This window comes from Arvicanthis niloticus, chromosome 1 (genome assembly GCF_011762505.2).
Source record: "Arvicanthis niloticus isolate mArvNil1 chromosome 1, mArvNil1.pat.X, whole genome shotgun sequence".
NCBI lineage: Eukaryota > Metazoa > Chordata > Mammalia > Rodentia > Muridae > Arvicanthis > Arvicanthis niloticus.
In genome coordinates, this window is record NC_047658.1 from 131,741,873 (window position 1) to 131,765,665 (window position 23,793).

The 23,793-nt window shown below is 44.2% G+C and overlaps 1 protein-coding gene across 9 annotated transcripts in view; it reads right to left on the minus strand.

Moving 5' to 3' along the window:
* The window catches only part of Tjp2 (tight junction protein 2), a 132,468-nt gene that overhangs the window by 15,969 nt on the left and 92,706 nt on the right, over positions 1-23,793 (minus strand). For all 9 annotated transcript variants that reach the window (XM_076918570.1, XM_076918572.1, XM_076918568.1 and 6 more), the window contains 12 exons: positions 22,443-22,567; positions 20,445-20,547; positions 19,010-19,628; positions 13,620-13,723; positions 12,569-12,722; positions 10,535-10,643; positions 10,304-10,431; positions 9,251-9,317; positions 8,353-8,503; positions 2,291-2,399; positions 1,132-1,342; positions 18-205 (listed from right to left, as the gene is read on the minus strand). In XM_076918570.1, coding sequence (XP_076774685.1) covers positions 18-205; positions 1,132-1,342; positions 2,291-2,399; positions 8,353-8,503; positions 9,251-9,317; positions 10,304-10,431; positions 10,535-10,643; positions 12,569-12,722; positions 13,620-13,723; positions 19,010-19,628; positions 20,445-20,547; positions 22,443-22,567 — 2,068 coding nt within the window. The remainder of the gene's footprint in view (positions 1-17; positions 206-1,131; positions 1,343-2,290; positions 2,400-8,352; positions 8,504-9,250; positions 9,318-10,303; positions 10,432-10,534; positions 10,644-12,568; positions 12,723-13,619; positions 13,724-19,009; positions 19,629-20,444; positions 20,548-22,442; positions 22,568-23,793) is intronic.

The window sequence follows — 23,793 nt, forward strand, 5'->3', positions numbered from 1 at the left end:
CCAAGCAGCTGCCTCACCTTCCCGAAGCAGAACCTTCTCGTAGGCAGGGAACTTGGTGCTGACCGATACAGCAGCTGCCAGGTCTTCCCGGCTCTTGCGGATGTTCTTCTTGACCCCGGATCTCTGGCCACGCATCCGCCAGAAGTCTGCTCTGTCCCCGGCATTCTCTCGCTGGGCATTCTGGACACTGGCCATTTGCTCAGCTCTGAGAGAAGAAGGCGGAAGAAGTCATTCTTCACAGCATGGGAACAGGTTATTATTAAGATGTCATGTGAGAACCTGGGGCAGGGCTGGAGGGGGGTAGCTCTTCCAGAGGTCCTGAGTCAATTCCCAGCAACCCCATGGTGGCTCACAACCATCCGTAATGGGATCTGATGCCCTCTTCTGGCATACAGAGATATATGCAGATAAGAGTATATATATATATATATATATATATATAATAAATCTTAAAAAAAAAAAAAAAAAAAAAAAAGGAACCCAGGGCAGACTCAGATTGACAATGGAGATGACAAATGCTGTGCATAAGCATCACGGTCAACCTGACTGGATTTAGAATCACTGTGGAACCTCTGAGTCAGCCTATGGGGGTGTTTCTAGGAAGGGAAAACCATCTTCCAATGGGCTGGGGTCCACATTGAACACAAGGGAGAAAGCAAGCTGAGGACCGGCACTCCCACCACCCTTCCTCGGGTGTTTTGTCACAGAATGAGAAAATTCCACAGGGAACTCCTCAAGCAGTAACTCAGTAGGGAACATGCCACATTTGGCTCATATGGTATGTAATATGGATGCATGTAGCAAACAGATCACTGTTCTTATGTCCTATAGCCATACCAGCAAGTGTCTCTAGGTGCACAAGTCTCTCCTAAGGATGGAGACCAGAAGTGCCGAGGGGCTGTGGCCACACAGTGTTTCCCATAACCAAGGCAGCAAGCTATCCTCAAATAAGCCAAGGGCAGCAACCAAGCCTGAGGTGCTCAACACTAAAGAGGTTCCAGTTCTATCTCCATAAACAACTGATGACTGCAAATGAGGAGGTCACGTGGGATTGGTTTCCTCAGAGGCAGCTCTGTTGTCTTCTGGTGAAAGGGGGACTAAAGGGTATGTTTAGGAAGTAGGCTCAGTTACCTGCTTTTGTTAGGAATTAAGCCTTTCTCCAGTTCATTTCCGATCCTCACAGCCAGCCAGTGGCCCAGCTTGCCATTATACAGTGTGTCTACCACTCGGAAGACCTCTCCCCTGGTGAAGGCCAGGCTCTGTGGAGTTTCCTTCTCACATTCAAAGTGGCTTCTTATGAAAAACGAATCTCCCCTGCCACAAGCCAGGATGTCTCTATACACTGGAGAATAAAAGCAATGTTGGCTGTATTGTGCTCAACTGGAGATCACCCCTTCCTGGTTCCCCCATTCAAGTGCACTATGGGAATCGTGGGATCAGCTCCAACAGGAGGAAAGAAGAACCCCTAACTTCCTGAAGTGTTATGATGGCGGATTTTATGTGTCAACCTGACTGTATGGGAGAGCCTAGACAATCGATTAAACATTATACTCGGCCTTTCTCAGAGGACATGGTGGGTGTTGGAGGGAATGAGATTAACACTCAAATGGGAACCTGAACAAAGAAAATTGTTCCTCAATCAATTAGTTGAAAGCCTGAGTAGAAGATTCTGTGAAGTCAGAGGGAGTTACAGTTCTCACCCCACAGCCTTCCAGCTGGGACATGTGCTTTTCTCCCGAGTTCTTACTGTCCTTACACCTTCAGTTCTCCTAGTAGTCAGGCCTTCAGGCTAAACCCAAAACTGAGTCTTCAAGTCTGCCAGGTCTGTCCCATGTGGCACTTGCCAACCTGCACGTTCACATCAACCAAGTCCTTGACAATGTGTGTTTATCTCTTATAGATTCTGTGTCTCTGCCTAATACATCATCCATCTTCTGATGTAAACAGGAACTATTCTTGTCCCCCACTTTACAGGAGAGCACCAGGAAAGTTGAAGCAACTTTCAAGGCTGGTGTGAGACGAGAGGAGCCAATACCACCCATCATACAGAGACTCTCCAACAATCCCCTCATAACTGAGGATGCACGCTGTTCAGAGAAGCCGTTTAACTCCAAATGGCCCTGAACCAGCAAAGCTATTTTAGTTGGAGGGAAAATATTTTTAAACAAAATTAACAATACCTAAGTTTTCCCCACACACCTGTGACCCAATGTTGTATATTCTGGTCCCAAGATAACCCACTCATTCTTCCCACTTCCCTCAAATAAAACAGATGACCAAAGTTGCTCACCGTCTGCTCGGCTCTGAGCCAAAATGGTCACAGTTTCACCTTTGGGGATTTCTAACAGATAGAGGACCGCATCTTCCCGGACTAGCCCTCTGAAATCCTGTGTGTTCACCTGGCCGGAGGTAAAAACCAGAAATCAAAAATGAGAGAAAGAGACAGACAGACAGACAGACAGACAGACTGACTCACTCTAAAAAGTCCAGATGGGGCTGGGAAAATAACTCGGTAGTCAAGTACTTAGCATGCACAAAGCTCTAGGCTTGATACCTAGTAATACCAAACATTTTAAAAGTTAACTCCTAAATTTCTGTTTGTTCCCACAAGGGCCTGCCCAGAACAAAAGTGGGTGCATAAGTCTGCACGATTCTGCTCAGTCCACTTGCCCAGCACCTTCCTATTAGCCCGGGCTATGTGAGTGCCCAGGGAACTGTGAAATTAGCCTGGCCTAGCTGCCTTGAGAGGCAAGTGTCATAGGTTTCTCAAGTTAGAGTCCATGGCTCCTGGGATACAATGGGCCTTCCAGTTCCTGAGAGACTGCTGCACTCCCTCAGACAGCAAAGCCACTCCCTCAGGCCACTTTGTGTTTCTCTGTCTGTTCCCCTGGAAGTCAAGGAAACATGGAAGTTGGACAGGACAGTTGGTCTTGGCATTAATCTTGTGTACCCTGTATACCTTGTAAACTTCATTGTATCCTAGCAACTACAACTGTATTGGTCCTGGCAATTGTCACTGTTTCCAAAAAGGGTATAAAAAGTCTGATTGCTCTCAACAAAATTGTCACAGCCTCAGTCTTGCTGTGGACCCTCCAACAGACTTAATTTAATTCCTCGAAGCCATATCAGGTGACTTGGACGGGTAAATAAGCCCAGACGACTACAACCACTGTTCTACCCTCCTTCTTCAGGGCTCTGCTTCCATCACACGTGCCAATCCTTCAAATGAAGAATCTGTCACTGAACTGATTAGAATTTATCATTCTGTCTGACTCCCTTCGTTTTAAGTCTCCCAAAGAGGTAACCAGAAAGGTATAATACTTAAGTAATAAACAGATAACTATAACCAACACAGAATGGTGGGGTCTATACTAAGCAGACCTGGAATCATATTTCTTGAAAATTAATTCAAATAAAACCTTGAAGGCACATTCACAGTTCAACTCAACCTTTCTCCTGTAACCCCAATCTCTCAAAAGCTACCTAACAATAGATACTAATCCCAATGCTTTCAGCTGAGGCAAAATGATTGTGAGTTCAAGGCCAGTGGGATACTGTCTCAAAAACAAAGGAAAATGTTTGACATGCGTTTGTGAAACCTGGTGCATTAGTCTGACACGGAAGGCCACTGGCCCCTGTATCATTAAGCTGCTGGTCTATAGGTCCTTCTAACAAGGAGTCAACAGCATTTATCCCACAAAGACTGGAGGGGGACACTAGGGAAGGAAGCTGTAAGGTAACTTAGAGAACCAGGAAGTGCTTTTACTTTGCACGTACCTGATGGCTAAAGATGTTGAATATTTGGGATAAAGAAAAATTCTTGTCCATTAGCACTTCTTCTATTGAAGATTCTATTTAGTTTCATGCCCCAACATATAAAATATATATATATATATATATATATATATATATATATATATATATGTATTATGTGTAGAGTGCTTTGCTTGCTTCTATCTCTGTGCATTACATATGTGCCTGCTGCCCAAGGAGGTCAGAAAGGGACACTGGATGCCCTGGAACTGAAGTCACAGATGGTTGTGAGCTACCACGTGGGGGCTGGAAATCAAACGCAGGTCCTCTGGAAGAGCAGACTTAAGTGCTGCGCCACCTCTGCAGCCCTCATGCTTGATTTTCAATTAAGCCTTTATTTTCTTAGTGTTTACTTCTTCTTTTTTTTTTTTTTTTTTGAATTCTTAGTATGTTCCAGACAGCAATGCTCCATCAGCTATGCAGCCTGAAAAGATTCTTCCCCTGATGTCTGCAGCCTCTTTGCTCAAATGATGGCGTTGTCTAGAAGCTTTTGAAGCTTCTTAGTTTCATGAGATCCCCTGTGTCAACTGTTGGTCTTATACCGGAGTCCTGTCCAGAGAGTCCCTTCCTGTGCCTGTAAGTTCAGCAAGTCCTCTACTTCCTTCTCTGTCAGATTCAGGGTGTCAGGTTTTATGATCCTGATCCAGCTGGGATTGAGTCTTGTGAAGAGCATGAGAGAACAATGTATTTTCATTCTTGTACAACCAGTTTGACCGGCACTGGGTGCTGAAGACACTGTCTTTTCTCCAGTGTGTATTTCAGGCCTTTCAACACTTGTGTGGCTTTAGGTATTATCATGGGCTTACCTGGGTTTTCAATTCTATTCCCGCTGGTCAATGTGTCTCCTTTCTGCCAAAACCATGATGTTTTTACTATCATAGCTCTGCAGTACAGTACAACTGAAAAGCAGAGATGGTGGTCCCCCCAGCAAAGTTTTTATTCTTCAGGATTGTTCTAGCTATCATGAGTCTTTTGTGATTTCTTATGAATTTTGAAACACACACACACCAGTTTCTGTTAAGAATTTACATTGGAATTTCGACGGGGATTAGGTTGAATCTATAGATTACTTTTGGTAGGATGGTCATTTTCACATTAATCCTGCCAACCCATGAACATGGGAGACTTTTCTATCTTTTGATATCTTCAATATCCTTTCTTTGATGTATTAAATTCTTCATTGTACAAGTCTTTACCTTCCTTGGCTAAATTCATTCCAAGATTTTTTTTTTTTTCTTTAGGCCATGGTAAATGGGATTGGTTCCCTTTGTTTCTTTTTGGTTATGTTTGTTGGTGGTATGCAAAAGGCTAGTGATTTTTGTGTGTTTATTTTATGCCTAGATACTTGTCTGAATATGTTTGATTAGCTTTAGAAGATTTGGGGTCTTTAATGTCTATAACAACATGATGGTAAGATCCTACTACTGAAGATGTAACATTCTCAAGTCATAGGATACGGGAACTCAATCGTGTACTGAGCTGGAAGATGCATTACCTATCGGCTATAGGTTTTCACAGAGCTGGAGGGTTTACTGCATGCTCCCAGAGGAGAAAAGCCACCAAGCCTTAAACAGATGTGAACCCTACAACAACAGCTAGCTGGCAAACAGGCCAACTGGTAGAAAATGGCACAAGTGAAATGGCAGTAATCAACCCCTGGTTGGATTTAGAACCCAATCTGATACTATTAACTAGGCTAAAGCCTGTGGCTCGCTGTGTCATGGGCCCTAGGGAGAACTCAGTGCTAAATTTTGCTAAGTGGGAATAGTAATTCCACTAGTTCTTATCCTTATGTCTATAGATTAGTACACCACTTAACAATGAAAAAAAGTTTCTTTTTCTTTTTTTTCTCCCCCCAAACAAGATTTCTCTGTGTAGCCCTAGCTGTCCTGTAACTCGATTTGTAGACCAGGCTGGCCTTGAACTCAGAGATTTCCCCTGTCTCTGACTCCTGAAGTGCTAGGATAAAAGGTGTCCACCACCACATCTGACTCTGAGTTTCTTTATTCAGGCAATGATGATTAACTAAAAGACCCATAACTTGTCAACATACAGAAAATAAGAGAGTGTGGAGCACTCAGCTCTGGGGAGTGTGGAGCACTTAGCTCTGGGGAGTGTGGAGCACTCAGCTCTAAAGAGAGTGTGGAACACTCAGCTCTAAAGAGAGTGTGGAGCACTCAGCTCTGGGGAGTGTGGAGCACTCAGCACTGGGGAGTGTGGAGCACTCAGCACTGGGGAGTGTGGAGCACTCAGCTCTAAAGAGAGTGTGGAACACAGCTCTGGGGAGTGTGGAGCACTCAGCTCTAAAGAGAGTGTGGAGCACTCAGCTCTAAAGAGAGTGTGGAGCACTCAGCTCTAAAGAGAGTGTGGAGCACTCAGCTCTGGGGAGTGTGGAGCACTCAGCTCTGGGGAGTGTGGAGCACTCAGCTCTACATGGAACATCTATACTAGATCCCCTCCCCACAAGAATTGGGGATCTTAGTCAAAGAGGGAGCAGAAAATAAAGAGGAGAGGAGAGTGATTTACAAAGGCAATCAGCTCCTCTTTGAAACAATGTTACCATGTAAGATGCTGTCATTCTTGCCTCTGTTCCCAAACAGAGGTCACAGAACTTCTCGTCTAACCCTTTCTTGTGTCATCTGTATCTATAAATGCTTTCTATGTATACTGTAAATGCTCATATTTCTCTGTTTATTTAAACATAAAAGGGCACACATAGGGCTTCAGGGGTCCCTCTATCCATTTCTATGACCTTCTTTTGGGAGCAAAGCAATAATTGTCACAATTAAAGCATACTTTGCAAGCTACAATTAAAAACTCCAAGGCCAGTGATTTGGCTCCATGCATTACAGCACCTGCCACCAAATCTGGTGGCCTAAGCTTGACCCGTAAGACCCATGTGGTGGAAGGAGAGAAATGACTCCCAAAAGTTGCCCTCTGACCTCCATATGCATGACACAGCACACGTGTTCCTCTTCCCGCCCCCCCCCCCAACCACCACCACATACACACAAATAAGATTGTAGTTTTTTAAATCCATGTGACTTAGCAACCACAACCACCCAGGCAAATGTGTTTGGTTTTCTTTTTGTCTTTTCCATTCCATAACAGATTTTGGAAGAGAAATGCCAGCCACACCATATAAATAACAAAGAAGCAGTTAAACCAAGCAGGGAAAAATAAATAAAATTCAAAGCAGTCATATTTCTGTTATCTGTAAGGCCCGCTGGGTTCAACCACAGTGCAGCAGCATACTATACACACCAGGCCTTACCTACGAAAGGCAAAGGCATTCTTAAAAACCCACCAACAACAGAAAGTGGCCAGGCTATGCACAGTTCCCTTGATATTTTCAGGCTGACCAAGGAGTACAGAACACACTACAGTGAAAACCGTTAGGTCAATGTTCATGTACTTCAAGGTCAGACTGTGCGGTTCTTCCCAACAGACAAATATCGACTTTCATTATCTGAGAGCAGTGTGCAGGACCCGGCTGGGTGTGCTGGGAGCCCAGGGGTGGGGTGGGGTGGGGTGGGGAGGATTCAGTATCAGCTCCAGCTCACATTGCCTCTCTGCCCAGCTCGGGGAGCTCAACCTTTCTCAGCCTTTCACAAAAAAAAAAAAAAAAAAAAAAAAAAAAAAAGAGAGAGAGAGAGAGAGACAGAGAGAGACAGAGAGAGAGAGACAGACAGAGAGAGACACCTTTTTATAGTCAGCTTGAGTGATGATCAAGGCCACCTGACCTCTACCAAGGACCACTACAGGAGAAGCCAGTGTCCACCAGCATCTCCCTGGTCACCATGGTGATGGCGGGAAACAAAAACAAACAAACAAACAAACAAAACAGCTTTCTAGAAAAGTTCTGGCTATAGAAGCAATTCTCCTTGTCTTTAACAGTGTTTTATACAGAAACTGGATGTCTGAAACACTAGGTGAGTTCTCGACTTCTCTTTCACAAAAATTCACACATACTGTCCCCTCCACAAGAGAAATCTGTTTTATTCTCCAACTTTAATTAGCAAAGCTCTAAGTCTCTGGCTTCCTGATAGCTGAAAACATGCTTTCTCTTCATTTGTACATCTGCGGAGTACAAATTAGTGTGTGCTGGCATTTGAAGAGATTTTCATCATCAGTAGCATGGGAAGCAGAGAGTGAAAAGATCCCAGGATCATGTGTTGTCTCGAGGTTCACTCAGATAGCCTTCTGGGGCCCTTTTGGGACCCAGAGAAGGTCCCAGAACTTCACTGGAAAGCTTAGCAAAGCTATTGAGCAAGGCTTGGTACCTCCCACTCTGGACCAGATGGGCGGAGTGCAGAGAGCGGATACACCCTTGTATCTTGAGGTCTGATTCCCTGGATGATTCTGCAACTTCTTCTGCCCTCTGCTATTGGCACAGAAATGCTTACCAGACCCCCCAGTTAATGCCTTTGGATTTTCTACCAAAGTCTCTGTGTGTGTGCAATATTTTAAAAACACTATACTGAAATACATCCATCAAAGCACCTTGTAGAGTGACTGCTAGAGGGCGGGCTTCCTTACCTTCAGAATCTGGTCTCCTTCTTGTAGGCCCTCCTGCTCTGCGGAGGTGCCCTCCTGAATGCCAGCCACAAATATCCCAACATCATTTCCACCAGCCAACCGGAGGCCCACGTTGTCCCCCTTCTTGAACCTCACCATTTTGGTGTTAGGGCTGAAGTAGGTTTGGTTTCAGAAGGAAAAGACAAAACATACTGTTTAAAATGGAGGGTTCTCATCAAGAGAGTAAAGACTTAACTATCTTCTAGCTCAGGAGTGACTTTGCGGTTCACGGAAGTTGCCTCTCATTTTTCTCATCTGTGCTATAATTTAATCTCCCTGGGACAGTGATGGGAAAGGTCTACCAGCCCACAACAGAACGAAATACTGAATTTACCACATTAACTCATCTAAGATAAGAGAGTACGGAATTAGGGATTGACTCTAGCTATCTGATAGAAAGACGCCCTCCCAAATGTGTTCTACCACAAGTTTAGTCAAATAAAGACAGTTCAGATGCAAGGAAGCCATGACTAATCCATCTATCGTCTAGACACCATTCAACATAGCCCCTTTGCCTTCCCCATCACGCTGGGACAATCGCCCCCCTACAGTCCTTACTGAAGCAGTACATTCTGGAGCTGTTCCACCCTTCCCAAGTTACACATCTGACTGATGCAAATACTCAGAAAAATATTCAACAGACACCAAAGCTGTAAAGTTCACCCAATCCCAACGTCTGCTTTTCTTGTAGACGATTCCTCTTTCTTGTGAGCATCGGGAATTAGAGTTGGTTAAAGGTGTCTGAATAGAAACTTGCCATTGGGGTGGGGGGGGGTGGAACCAGCACCACTGTGGTGAATTTCAGCTAAGACATATGCTGAGTGGGGAAGAAGGAGGTCACAGGAATGGAGGTACATACCCGTATATTGCTTCATCTTCGGGACTAGGACGAAGAAAACTTCTTGCAGCTGTTCTGGGTGGAGGAACTGTGGATTTAAAGATTTTATTTGTTTTTATTTTATGCATAAGAGATTTCTTTTTCATGCACACACACACTTACCATGTGGGTGCCCAGTACTTGTGGAGGCCAGAAGAGGGCATCAGATCCCCTGGAACTAGAGTTACAGAGGGCTGAGAACTACCATAGGAATGGTGGGAAACTCTTAACCCTTGGGTTATCATCTCTCCAGTCCCCAGGCACTGTGGATTTTAGGAAAGTTTAGTGAGGGCTGAATGTGTGGCTCTGCCTCACATGCAGCACAGTGTGGTTCAATCCCCGAACCACAAAAATAAATCACAACAAATCAAGACAAAAATCTTCTTATCATCCAGACCAGGAGCTTGTTTCTTAATACAGAGATAGCCAAAACCACAGGCTTTAAATGTAACCACTTACTGTGGTACCACACTGCACCACCATCTAACAACAGCACAGCCTTCCCTGCTCCCGAGCCCACTCCTTTCTTAAACTGTCTTCATGTTTACTTCTTAGAGAGAGGGTTTGGAGAGAGAAAGATTTATAGATGAAGCTTAACTTTAGGGAATTAACAGTTATTAGTTTCTCAAAATCAGAGAAAAGAAACACCCAAACACAAGGTACACATGCACAAAGCAGTGCTCTTTACAGAAACAGAATATTATGTTTTCCCCACATATAAATATTTATGTATCTAGAGTTATGATGACAATCACATGGACAGAGGGCAAGAGGAGGTATTCAAACGTGTCAAAATGTGACCCATTCTGATCCTATATTAGGACAGATTTTTACCTCCCACACTAAGAGAAAAATAGAGGGCCTCTTCTACTGGACAAATTAAATAATGTTGCCCTCTTTTTTTTTCAGCCACATTCTAGAAACATCAAGCACATATTTCTGAACTCAATTCTTCCAATCAGTGGATCTTGTCTGGAAGCATGAACCAGCTTGTGTATAACATACATATATGAAAGAATGACCTTAACGCCTTACCTGGGGATTCTTCCTGGTACCTGGGCTCCTTGTTGGCTTCTGTGACACCCGTGATGTCCCCCGTGGACTTGAACGGCGTGGGTGTGGCACCCATCCTCGACAGTCTGCCTGAGGTCTCCTCTCTTGAGCTGAAGCATACACCATGATCATGTTGCAGCAGATAACGCAGTCATGACACACACCCACGTGCATGTACCAGCGACTAACAGAAACCAAAGCCCAAGGCCTTACCTCGGCCTCTCCTTCAGCTTCTCGGTGGAGGAATGATAATCCTGATCGGAATACTGCTGGCGTCTCTCCTCTGGTGAAAAAGATCGGTTGGACTCTATTTCCGAGATATCTGGTTTCAAAATAAGAAAAGTCCAACTCAGTGAAATACATACGTACCGAAATTACGCTGGTCTCTAAGAGTCGGTAGCATGAGGGAAGGCTGGCTATCAGTTTAATAGTTTTTTTCTTTTACTAAGGGGCGGAACCTTTCTAATTTTCAGAGAGACATTCATTACTGAATGAAGAGACCATCAAATTCCAAACTGTACACTTCTTTCAGCTCACTAGCTTTTAAAGCTGTTTTAAGGAGGCCATGATACAACTACAAAATAGTGTCCCTCTGTTACTACTGTAGAAATTGGTTCCAGAACCATTTCCCCAACATCAAGTCCTTTATATGAGATGTTGAATGTGAGCATACATGTAGCCTATCCATAGTCTCCTGCATGTTTCATCTATAATACATAACATACTACAAATGCCATATCAACTGTGGTTACACTGTACTGTTGATAGAGTAAGAAAAAAAAAAAAAAACACTAAACTTTCTCGGACTCCCCACCCCCCTGCCCCCACACATATTTTCAACCTGCGATTGCCTGAATCCAAGGCTACAGAAACCACTCTTGCCAAACAGACTGGTGTTCCTTGCATTTTAGCACCACCGGGTTGCTACGATCACTTTGCTTTCCTGTCCTGTACTCGTGGTCCAGACCAACTGATTAGACGTCTGCTAGACTGGAAAGGAAATGAACTTTCAAAGAGGCAAGTTGGTGCACAGTAGTAACAATCTTAGGGAATCGTCTTGGCCTGCTGAGCCATCTTGCCACCCCACAAGGCTATTTTCATTTAGACCACAAGGCTGGTCTAAACAAGAGACCAGTGGGACAGCCAACTGTGGGGTCCGGGATGAAGCCACGCCCCCAGGAGCTTGTACATAGGATGGAAGCCCCCTCCTGAGCTATTTCCCCAGTCTGGTAAGAACCCATCCTCTCTAGATAGCATGGCTTTTAGGAGATACACGTGAGAGAGTATATCAGCCCTTTTACTGACTTCTTTATCATGTTGCTTTTCTCAAACACCCTGTGACGGTAAGGCGGCAATCCTAACTCTGCCACTCGAACACACCACACCTGCTCTCATAACCAAGTTTTATATTATTAGCAAACATTTAGAGCTGGTCCCTGTAGCCCAGCATTAAGTGTTTATGAGTATGAAAGGGCAATTGATTCCTGCCCTTGTAAGTAACCTGTAGAGCTGAAACAAACGCACTTATCCCAGTTTCAAACCAAACAAAAAGTAACAACCAGGATAGGGACATATATCAGTAAGCAACAACTACCATAATACTGAGCCACTCTGACTGACTGTTTAGTAGTGTCTACACACTTCATGCCATCTTCTAAAGGTCAGAATACTAACTGCCTTTTTTTTTTTTCCTTAAGCAGAGTTGGAATTTATTAAGAGATTTTAACACAGACGTTAAGCACTAGAATTAAGATAAAGAAAGGCCTCATGGAAAAAGGAAGACACAGCCAGGAACACAGGAGTGGCCATAGCCTGAACTGTGCTAGGTAGACAGTCTGGCCTTGACTCTGAGGCCTGCTGAGAAGAGGGATTAAAGGCTCTTCCATGCTTGGCTTCTGTCATTTTTAAAGACTCACAAAAGTCTATACTTTATCAGTATCTGCACGAGCACATATTAAATGTGTAGGTGGTATGTTTAGCTCATCAGGTGGTCATAAATGCTTTGTTTTTACTAGTAAGTTTTGTTCTCAGTGACCTAATTACCTGTGGCAGAATTTCCTCCTAGAAACCTAATTTCAAAAGATGCTTTAATAAACAAACAAACAAACATACATACATACATACATACATACATATATACATACATACATCAGGAATACTTCTCTTTTTGAATCAAAGTTTGAAGGAAGGCTTTCCCCTCGGGACTGACCTCCTGACACCCAGCCCAGCACACAGGCTCCTTCTTACCCTCCACTTCAGAGTCGCTGTCGTTTAGGGATGGGATGTTGATGAGGGTCTGCTTGCTGTCTCTCAACACCACAAGCTGTAGTTTTCCTCGAGACTTTTCTATTAGCTTTCGAGCATCAGTTAAAGACATGTTCTCAGTAACAGTTCCATTGATCTGAGCATATGAAGAATGGCCATGTTATTCATACGCAGGACAACTGCTCACAGCTAAGTTCAAAACTCTTATTTTCCTTTTATAGAGCTGGAAAGAACTTGTTAAGAGACTCAGACCAGACTTCAGGATGACTTAATGAATGTGAATTATCCTCCAAATTACATGTAGCCACACATGCCCAGAACAGGCATGAAGGAAGGAGTCAGAGTAATATTTAGGTTACTCTGCTAGTCTATTTAACCGTCAAGTTCAAGTCTACAGTTTGGTTTGCTGCTGGAACGTGCTTCCTGATTGGGAAGTTTTTTGTTTTGTTTTTTTAAAAAACTATCAAACATAGCCAGCTGGTGGTGGCACACGCCTTTAATTCCAGCACTTGGGAGGCAGAAGCAAGTGGATCTCTGAGTTCGAAGCCAGCCTGGTTTACGAAGTGAGTTCCATGGCAGCCAGGGCTACACAGAGAAACCCTGTCTCAAAAAACAAAACAAAACAAAACACAAAGAGAAAACATTTTTTAAAAAAACCCTATCAAACACATTCAGCAATCGTAGCTCAATGGCTCTCAGACGCTTCTTTCTTGGTAGAGAAACAGGAACTTCAACTTTAAATCAACAGGAAGAAGGAAAGTATTCCTCCAAGTTTTCCCTCTGTTACTGCATTAGTACAGAGCCTAAGGCTTATTTTTCCTTTTCCTTTTTAAATTTTTAGGAGGCAGGTGCTAGAGAGGAAGCAGGGCTCACAAGCAGTGGGGATCAGCCTGGCTCTTCTGTATATGTCTCTCCTGTTTGTATCTCAGGTTATTTGTGTTCTTATGACAAAGATCACCTCGTAGAGCTGCTGACCTGGCAGACATGCAGACTAGGGACGCAACAGGCACACGCTGCTCCCTGTCTTACTCACCTTGAGAATTATGTCCCCCTCATGAAGGTTGCCATCTTTGGTTGCCAGTCCTGTTCTGGTCATTTCCTTGATGAAGATCTGACTCCCCAGCCGGAGCCCATACTCTAGAAGACAAAGAACAGAGCAGGAATTCTCAACTGGCTCCAAAAACAAAACAAAACAAAACAAACAAACAAAACCAAGGGAGGATCAAAGCAGACAATGTTGCAAAATGTTAACTGGTCAAAGGGGGGTGGAGAGGGCTATGTGAATGTCTGATGCAAATAAAAAGTTAGTAACAACAGTCTGCTCCCACCCTAAGGTTGCCCACATGAAGCTGTGAACATAATATGTCTCTGTGACAGTTCACTCTGCCCGGGGTTTGAGCTGGTGCAAGGCCAGAGCTGGCAGGGGGTGTCAGCAGCACTTTGAACTGTTCTCAAAAAGAAAAAACAATGTTGCAATTAGAAGGGAAGCACATATTTTAATATTGCAAGTCTTTTTTTTTTTTTTACTGTAAAAGGACAGATTTTAAGGGTGAATTGTAGTGACTTTGAAGCCACTGCAGTCAAGCAAGTCTGACAGTAAACATATTCAGTTTTTAAGTTATTATTACTAGAGTTCTGACAGAAAACTACACTTATAAAACAGTTGCTTTCTTTAAAGAAAAATTTTGCTACATAGAGAATGTACCTTCTTGTGGTCACAAAAGTATTGGTTTTTGTTTTGTTTTCTTTTGTTTTTTTGTTTGTTTGTTTGTTTTGTTTTTCGAGACAGGGTTTCTCTGTGTAGCCCTGGCTATCCTGGAACTCACTCTGTAGAGCAGGCTGGCCTTGAATTCATAAATCCACCTGCCTCTGCCTCCCAAGTGCTGGGATTAAAGGCGTGCGCCACCACTGCCCAGCAAGTAATAGTTTTTTTAAAAAATCAATTTTAGTGAACTTATTAGCATTGGATCTTATTACAAAGATACAAAGTGCTTAGCTGCTATGGTCCTCAGTGGTACAGTGAGCATCTGACCTTTGCAAGGCTCTAGGTTTATCTTTAGCACCACAAACAACAAGAAAAATAAGTACTGAGGCACATCTCCCACTCTCCTCAGGCTACAGCATCTTTCCTATGGATGGTCAGATGGTGCACAGAGGGTGGAAACAAATCTGATTAACTTTTCTTACGTAGCAACATTTCACCTATCCTCCTGAGAGCTTAATGTTCCCATCATATCATAGGAGTGTCTGCAAACAGGTCCACTCAGATCTGTATGAACACTTCTTAAATTAGGAAGGAAGGAAGGAAGGAAGGAAGGAAGGAAGGAAGGAAGGAAGGAAGGAAGGAAGGAAGGAAGGCAGGCAGGCAGGCAGGCAGGCAGGCAGGCAGGCAGGCAGGCAGGCAGGCAGGCAGGCAGGCAGGCAGGCAATGAGCTCTGAGACACAGCGAAGAGCCTGCTGACAGGAACTGGCCGTGTTCATTCTTAATCTAGAGCCACTCCTGCCTATTACTGCTGTTTCTTACAAGATTCATTTTCATGTAACTTACCCAGAAATAGCTAATTATAGAAATACCTAATTAACTGGGTCATTGTAGTAAAAGGTAGCAAATTTTTTCTTTTAAAAAGTAGAATCATGAAGGCGGAAGGGATTGGATATTGGAATGTAAACTGAATAAATAAATTAATGAATGAGCACAAAAGTGGAATCCTGGGCTGGAAGGAAGGCTGAGCAGTTTAAGAGTATTTGATACCCTCGCAGAGGACCTGGTTTAGTTTCTAGCACCCATGTGGTGGTTAACAGCCATCTGTTAACTCCTGTTCCAGGGAATCTGATGTTCCCTTCTGACCTCCTCAGGCACCAGGCATGCATGTGGTGTGTACACACACACACACACACACACACAGGCAAAACATTCATACATAAAATAAAAATAAATATATCTTAAAAAAAGAAAAGGTAAAATTGGGACCAGTGAAATAGCTCAGTGAATAAAAGTGATTGCTATCAAGCCTAAAGTAAGTTCAATCCCTGAACCCATAGAATGGAAGGAGAGAACAGACTCTCAGGGTTGTCTTTTGAGCACCATGCAAACATTGTGGTACACAATCGACAAAATTATAAATGACAACAATGTTTTTCGGTGGAGGGGCTGGAGAGATGGCTCAAAAGAAGAGTCAAAAGAACACTGACTGTTCTTCCAGAGGACTCAGGTTCGATTCCTAGCACCTACATGGTAGCTCAGAGATATCCACCACTCCAGGTCTACTTTTACACATTCAAACAAAACAAACACCCAAACACTTAAACACAAGTAAAGAAAATCATGGGAGGGGTGTTTGTTAGTGGTGGTTAAAGTGTAATTAGGCAAGAGCACTTGTCTGGCATACACTGGCCCTGGGTTTGATCTTCATCACCAACAAAAGCTGTTTAATAGCTTCTATTAACTATTAAATATTTCTATTTAACTATTTCGAAGAACAAAATAGTTAAAAGAAAAACAGCCCATCAGAAGAGAAACATAAGTCCATTATTTCTGTACTCAACCAAGACCAGTTATGACCTGGGCAATCTCATAGGATAATGCCTTCATTTTACTTTATTTGAAGATTTGCTTTTTTACTCCCCTGTTTGTGTGTGTGTGTGTGTGTGTGTGTGTGTATGTGTGTGTGTGTGTGTGTATTGTGGGGGAGGGGTGATGTGTGGGTGCCTTTGGAGGCCAGAAAATGGTGTCTGATCCCATGGAGCTGGAGTTACACACTGTTGTAAGCTGCCTGACATGGGTGCTGAGAACAACTCTGACCCTCTGGAAGAACACTGAGCACTCCTAAGCACGGAGTCATCTCTCTAGCCCAACGGTCTCTCCTTAAATTATGCATCACAATTCATTAATGGGTCTTGAATTGATTTAATGAGTTTCTAACAGTAGTTTAAATTTTCATTGCAATAGAAACTCTCAGTACATCACAGAGAATAAGTTTATTCCACAAGATTTCTTTTTAAGCTTTTCATATGTAGGCATATGCTAGCTAATCTTGCATGTCAACTTGACTATATCTGCAATCAACTAAAACCCAAGCTGCTGGAATTGAGGAATTTTCCTAACTGTATTGTTTGAGGTGAAAAGGCACCCTAAATCTGAGTTACATCTCCTAGTAAGCTACATCACATGATAAGGCATGGAAGAAGGAAGCCTTGCCTTTGGGTCTTCCTGTCCTCACTTCTGGCAAGCTCATTTTCCTGTTGCTACAGCCCGATTCCAATGTAGACTAGATACTTCCCAGAGTCTAGCAGACACCAGATCGTGACTGCTGAGATGAGGCATCCAGTCCTATCAGGACACAGGCTGTGAGCACTCTAATGAATCCCTTCACATACACGTGTGTAATATACACAGACACAGTCACACACAGGCTCATTCCATAGGTTCTAATCCTTTAGAGAGCCCTGACTCATACAAGGTGTCTCTGTAATGCATGGCATGGTTGTTCCTATGACAGCAGGACAGAAAAGCAGCAGCACAGGAGGCACAGGAAACGAGGAGGAAAGGTTTCAAAAGCAATGTCCCTCAGAATGGGTCCAACTTCTTGGAAGGAGGTCTCCTGCCAGGCGCTCTCCCTCAAGACTTGTCTGGACTCCACCTTTTGATCTGGATCTGGCTTGGGGACCACTGAAGGGCTTGGGGACCTCTTCACGAATAGCTATAAACATTCGGTGAGATCTTCATGTCCCCAAAGTTGCTGACCAGGATGTTCCTCTCCTCAGCAATGGTGCAATCTCGGCTTATACCCCCACCTCATGCTCCTGGTACCCCATTACTGACCTTGCATCACTCCAGTTATTTAAGTAGGAAAAACTTAGGAAACAGAGTCTTTTTGTCTAAAAATCTACTACTACAAAATGCAAATCCCGAGCTAAAGAAGAATGAATCTTTTACTTTGTATTGTCAGAGGTTCTTCATCTTTTTCTTCTTTGATTAGTAATAGAATCAATGAGACGAGGGTTACATTATAAGGAAATTGAAAAATAGGAAGATAAGACCCAAGACTGGAAATGGCTCAACTCCTGTCCATCTCTTGCTTCAGATGAGCTAAGGGTGAGTTCCAGCCTCCCCGCTCGCTCTGCTTCAGAATCTTCCTATAGATGAACTAACTGCTTCACTGCACAGAACTGAATGAATCCTGGATGGGATTAAGTGTGCCCACATCTCCAGGAACGCAGTGTGGGGCAAGCTGACTGAGCCCGAGCCAGTTTCCACATACATACCAAAACCCCTGACCTGTAACACAGGACTGAGGCCTCCTACCACCCAGGTTCTTAGGGGGATTAAGAAAAAGACTGTTTACTTAACACCACCCCAACCTAGAACAGAACTCCATCAAGATAAGCTTTGCCCTTGTTTTCCCACACAGAGCAGCACCAGGCTCACCAGCAAAGCCTGTTCACACACCAGACCCCATAGTTCCTGGTTCCGGAGGCTGGTGGGAGACTGAGAATCCTCACTTAGCAAGTGTTGTAAGATGTCTGATCACAGTGTGAACCCCAAGGTTGCATTGTTTGCTGAAAAGCCCTGTTTCTGGTTATGGTGTAGCTCAGCTCTTAGCACACACCTCTAATCCTAAGCAATGAAGGTAAAGTTAGCTTGCAGAAGGAAGCACCCATGTTTGAAAGTGATATCTAATTTGAGAGGCAGACAAAGTGATGAGTCAGAGAAAAATCTGACAGACTAGGATATGCCCAACTCTCACGAAAAGAGGGAAAATACTTAAGGGGCAGTGCAGAGAGAGGAAAAATGGCAGTTTTACTAGGAGAGTTTTACAGAGACAGGTTGCAGAGAGAACAAGCTAGACACACACTGCCTAAAGACAGAAAGAGCCAGAGAATGAGAAGGAGCCAGAAGAATAAAACAGATTGCCGTATGAGGCCAAGCAGAACAATTCAGTGAGAAATTTAAGAGAAGCCAGATTAAATCAGTCAGGTTGGAGATGAGTTTGATCCAGAACAACTGAGTTGAACTAGCCAGCCAGAGTTAAAAAAAGAACTAGAAAGGGTGAGCTTATTCAGCAGTAAGTCTCAGAGGCTGAAAATATTCTAGGTCTAGATTAAATTGTACAGAGGCTAGAAGCTTCCAGCACTAGGCCTAGGTTAACAGATGAGCGGTAAGCAAAATCACCCAGGTGAATAAAACTTACATTTACAAACATCTATGGAGGAGAACCTCTCTTAAGAATTGGCTTTGCCACTGAGACAACTACGTCCAGATCAATGGACCCTTTTGCATCTCTGACTCTCTATGACAATTATAAATAAATGATCCCATGGGTGCTGGCCAGTTCAAGTTGATACTGAACACTGGCAGGTGCCCGGTGAGCGCCAAATGACCCTGGCAGGTACTGCTTGTATCCCCACATCATGTGTGCCTACCTTCATTTGCTTTGCTTTTGGTCAGAAGGACCCCGATGGGCCTGTCGGGATCATGTTGGCCCTTGTGTTCCTGCCGGGACCTAGACTCGGGGCTGGGGCTTCGGGAACGTAGGTGTTCTCGGCTGCGGCTCCGTTCATAGCGGGTCTCTGGATGAGCTCTACGGTCATATGATGGGCTGTAGCCACCTTCGTAGTCAGGATCATAGGCTTGATGATAGGAGCGCTCATAGTCTCGGTCGTAGTCCCTGTCGATGCTACGGCCACGGCTGTGGTCCCGGGACACAAAGTCATGGTCCAGTCCGCGCTCCAGGCTCCGGCCACGGCTGCGCTCACGGCTGCGCCCATAGTCTTCCTGGTCCAGGCCACGTTCCAGGCTCCGGCCTCGGCTGCGCTCCCGCTCCCGGCTCTGTGTGCGCTGATGGGCACGCCCCCTCTCCCTGCTACCCTCCCAGCTGTGGCTGAGCATATCGTGGCTGCTGTGCCGGCTCCTCTCACTGTAGCCGCTGCGGAAACTTCTGCCATCAAATTCATCAATTACTTCAAAACCTCGGTCATCATGACTGAGAGGGGGGCTACCCTGCAGCGGGGCCACCTGAACCTTCCGGGGCCTCTTGACCACCTGTTCAGACAAAGAGTAGGTGATGCAGAGACGGTACAGAGACTGCCTAGTGGGCCTGGTTCCAGTTTTAACAAAACTGTCCCTCTCTAGTCTCAGTGTGTGTGAGGAGGGTAGGAGGGTCATACAAAAACAAAACAAACAAACAAGGAAAAAAAAAAAAAAACCTACATCCCTTAAACATCTGTATCCCTGTCAATCTTCCAAACCCTTGCAAGGACAATAAACCTCACTAAGTTAGAATAAGAGAAAAATGACGGCAATTGTGAATACAACGCTTTTGAACACCTCCAAATCCACTTCTGACCAAGAAGGCAAAGCCCCAAAGGCTCTGGTCAGTTCATGGATGTCAAGTGAACAGCCAGGAAATGAGATATTCTGTATATAATTGCTGACACTCCTAAACGTGTTACAGGAAGGGGGTTGGGGGGAGGGGGAGGTACCCTTCTAGACTAAAAAGGACCGTAAGTACACTTGAACCCGAGAAGACATGCCCAAGCCATGCTGAGCTATGAGGTGGGCATTAGACGGTACTGCACAGCTACTGGTATTCTTGGGTTTGTTGTTGGGATGGGCCGATTCTTAGGAGATGCCTGCAGTAGTCATTAGGTAGGATGCTCGCAGCCTTCCTCAACAGGTTAACCTGGACACAGCTTCACCACACCTGTAACACCAGCCTAGAAAACCATCTCAAAGCTGCAAGTACGCTGGCCCTAGGCCCAAATTTTTTTTTGACGATTTTTAAATGTACTAACAGTTTATGTCCAAGGATGTTGGCTTGCACGCATACACCACACCGAGTGCCCTCCCAGGACTTACGATGGCTGCGATCTTCCCGCTTTTCCTAAGCTGCTGAACGGCAAACGAATGGAGCACATCCTCCATGGGGGTGCCGTTGACCATGACCACCCTGTCGTTTTCTCTGTGAACAAAAAACAAGCATCAGTCATCCTGAACCCTGGGGAGAGGACAGAAGCAGCAAATAAGCCCGAGAAGCTTGTTAAGTAAGGGGCGAGGGTACATCGACTCCCAAGTCAGGCAACTTGGTCTGAGCTCTTCAGTGGTAAGAAACCGGAAGCCACGTGGTTCACTTCTGGATGCTTATTAAGAACCACCGTGTTTGTGTAAAAGGCCTGTCCTATCCAGACCATGGGGTCACTCCAGAAAGCCTAAACCGGCCTGGACAGCAATAGGAATTCAGTGACAGTCCTAGGTGCTGCTAAAAGCCCTCTTGTAAGCCCTGAAATAGGCACACAGCCAACTGTGTAATGTCGGCAGGGAAAGAGGTCAAAAGCTTGCCTCAGATTCTTTTACTATTTAGAGAAAGAGTCTCATGTAGGCCAAGCTGGCTTTTAATTCACTGTTTCACCAGCCATGACTGTAACCTACTAATCATTCTGTGTCTGGCTCCATCTCCTGATTATGTCGATTACAAATGTGTACAATCAGGCCTGGCTTCTTTGCCTCAAAATTCTCGAAGAAACTTTAAAAAAAAAAAAAAAATCACAGAATCCTATCTATTACTTAGGGCACCCAATGTTATGTTAAAATTCCATATTACTCTAAATAAGAGACTAACTTTGATAAGACTATCAACTAATAGGATAGGAACACAGAGATTTTAAATCTCACACAAATTCAACTTTTGAATGATCTGGCTGACGTAGACATAGAGTTACCTTTAAATTCTTTCCTGATAGGATTCAGAATCTATCTTTTAAAGTAGGTTATCTCTTCAGAAGGCTGACGGATAACTTGGGTTTAACTATCACGAATATTCCTATTAAAATCTGTTGGGGGGATATTAGTTAGGTTTTTATTTGGGGGGATTCTGCTAAAGATTAACCCAAGACTAAGTGCTCTACTACTGAGGTACGCTCCTAGCTATCTTCATTAAATTCTGAAATAATATCTACTAAGACATATATAAAAACTCCTGACAGACCCTGAGACTTGTAGGAACTGAGGCGGTAACTTCTCACAACTAGGTTGGATTGAAAAGCACCCAGAAGGTTAGTGAAGCTCTCTCTTACTGTGTGGAATGTTTTCAAGAGAATGAAGGGGTGCTAGAACCACCCAGAATGTGGGTGACCCCCATCCTATGTGCTTGAGGAAATAGAGGAGAAAGACAGGACGGGCAGGTATTGTCTCTGTGTTTCCTGTTCTCTGCTGCCCAGCCACCATGTCGTCAGCTGCGCTGTTCTAGCACATTCTCCTTCCACAACAGGTTAAACACTCTTGAGAAGGGGAGCCAAAATAGCTAAGTGCTTCTCTTAAATTATTTTCTCGAGTATGGTAATATACACTACCCATCCAGAAATGGTCGCCAGGGACTGAGAATGTAGCTCAGTTGGTATGCTTGGTATAGCACCCAAGCAGCCCTGGGTCTAGTCCCCAGAACTGTATAGACTGGGTGTGGTGGTATAAACCCAGCACATGAGAAGCAGAGGCAAAAGACCTAGAATTCAAAGTCATCTGTGTAGAGAGTTGGGAGACTAGCCTGGGCTACAGACAATGTCAACAAAGTAAGGGAGAGAAGGAGAGGGAGGAAAAGGGGGAGACAGAAGATTTACAAGGTTCCAAAGCCCCAAGTGATCATTCTCACTACCTCCCTATGGAAGGTGGGAGGATCCACACAAAGGATTTCCCTCTTCCAAGTTTGGATGTTCTCCAAAGTTCAGTGACTGTTAAAGCATAATGTGACCCCGATTCTCACTCAAAGACTTCAGACAAATGAGCACAACCATGGGAACACCCCCATCAAGTGTCTGAGTGCGGGGCTGGTGGGCGGGGCCAGGGGGGAGTGAGGACACTTACTGAAGCAAGCCATCAGCAGGTCCACCTGGGAGCACATCTGAAATGACGATTGACGTCTCCCCATTTTCAAAGTGGGGGTTGTCTCTGCCTCCCGACACTGCAATTCCAAATCCTCTTTTGGAATCCTGTTCGTTAGAATTAGGGGAAAAAAAAACAGTATGAAAAAAAAAATCCTTCCATAAGTGGCTTTCAGGATTTATTACAAGCACTCAATAAAATAAAGGTCAAATCAATAACCAGAGACAGCTCAGGAACAGATGGGCTTACAGAAACAAATGAAAAACAAAATAAAGCCGCACGCTGCGGTCAGCTGACAGGTTCCTAAAGGGAGACTGCTTATCTAAGGGAGCAGCCTTGTGAAAAGCAGAAAAGACTGACAGCCCAGGCTGACATGAGCACAAGAGGCTGTCTTTTGTCTAAACAGGGATGTGCTGTTTTAATGCCAGGCAAGACCCATTCACAGCATCGTTTGATCTGAGCTTGAACAACCTCAGTAAAAATTCTGTGTGAAAAAGTATTTTTAAAGTCTATCTTCAGCTGAATGTGCCCATGCCTGTAATTCCAGTACTTGGGAGGTGGAGGAAACAGAACCAGGAATCTAAGGCTCGCCATGATTACATGGTGTACTAGAGTCTGGCCAGGTCTACAAGAGACCCTTTGTCAAAAAAAAAAACCAAAAAAACAAAACCAAGCAACAGCACTATGGCATAATCTATAAATTCAAGTTAGAAGAGATAGCAATTGCATTTTAATTTAGAGTTAAAAATGAAACCTAAACCTAGACAGAAAGCTGCTGTTAACGGAGCTGGGGAGCTGGGGCTCAACGGGAAGAGACTCCAGTGGACAAAGGAACTTGCAGCCACGTCTGACAACCCAAGCTCGAGACCCACATGGTGAAAATAAATCCCATCCAAACATCCTCAGACCTCACAAAGGGCCGTGGCATGAGAGTGTGAAAGTACATACATGAATAAATCATTTAATAAGATAAATAAACAAAGAGCTAGTACTGTGATCTTGAAAAAGCAAAGCACTAAATACTTTACAATGTTCAAACAAGATGGGAAATAAAGTTTTATGATCCATCATTGGCACCACATACAAGTGAACCTAGGAATTGCATCATCTTACTTCGGTGTGTAAAAGGCTAAACCACACAATAGGGATTCTCTGTATGGCTTCAGATTTGTCAACACCAACACCTGGGACCTGGTTTTAGAAAGAGCCAGCTCCATCTCCCAAACCAAGCCTCAAATTCCTTATTTTTGCAACCTGTGGACCACATCTCAAGAGAAATATGATCTCTGGTAAAAAGGGCACAGATGAGAATGAGGGAGATGTATGGAATTAA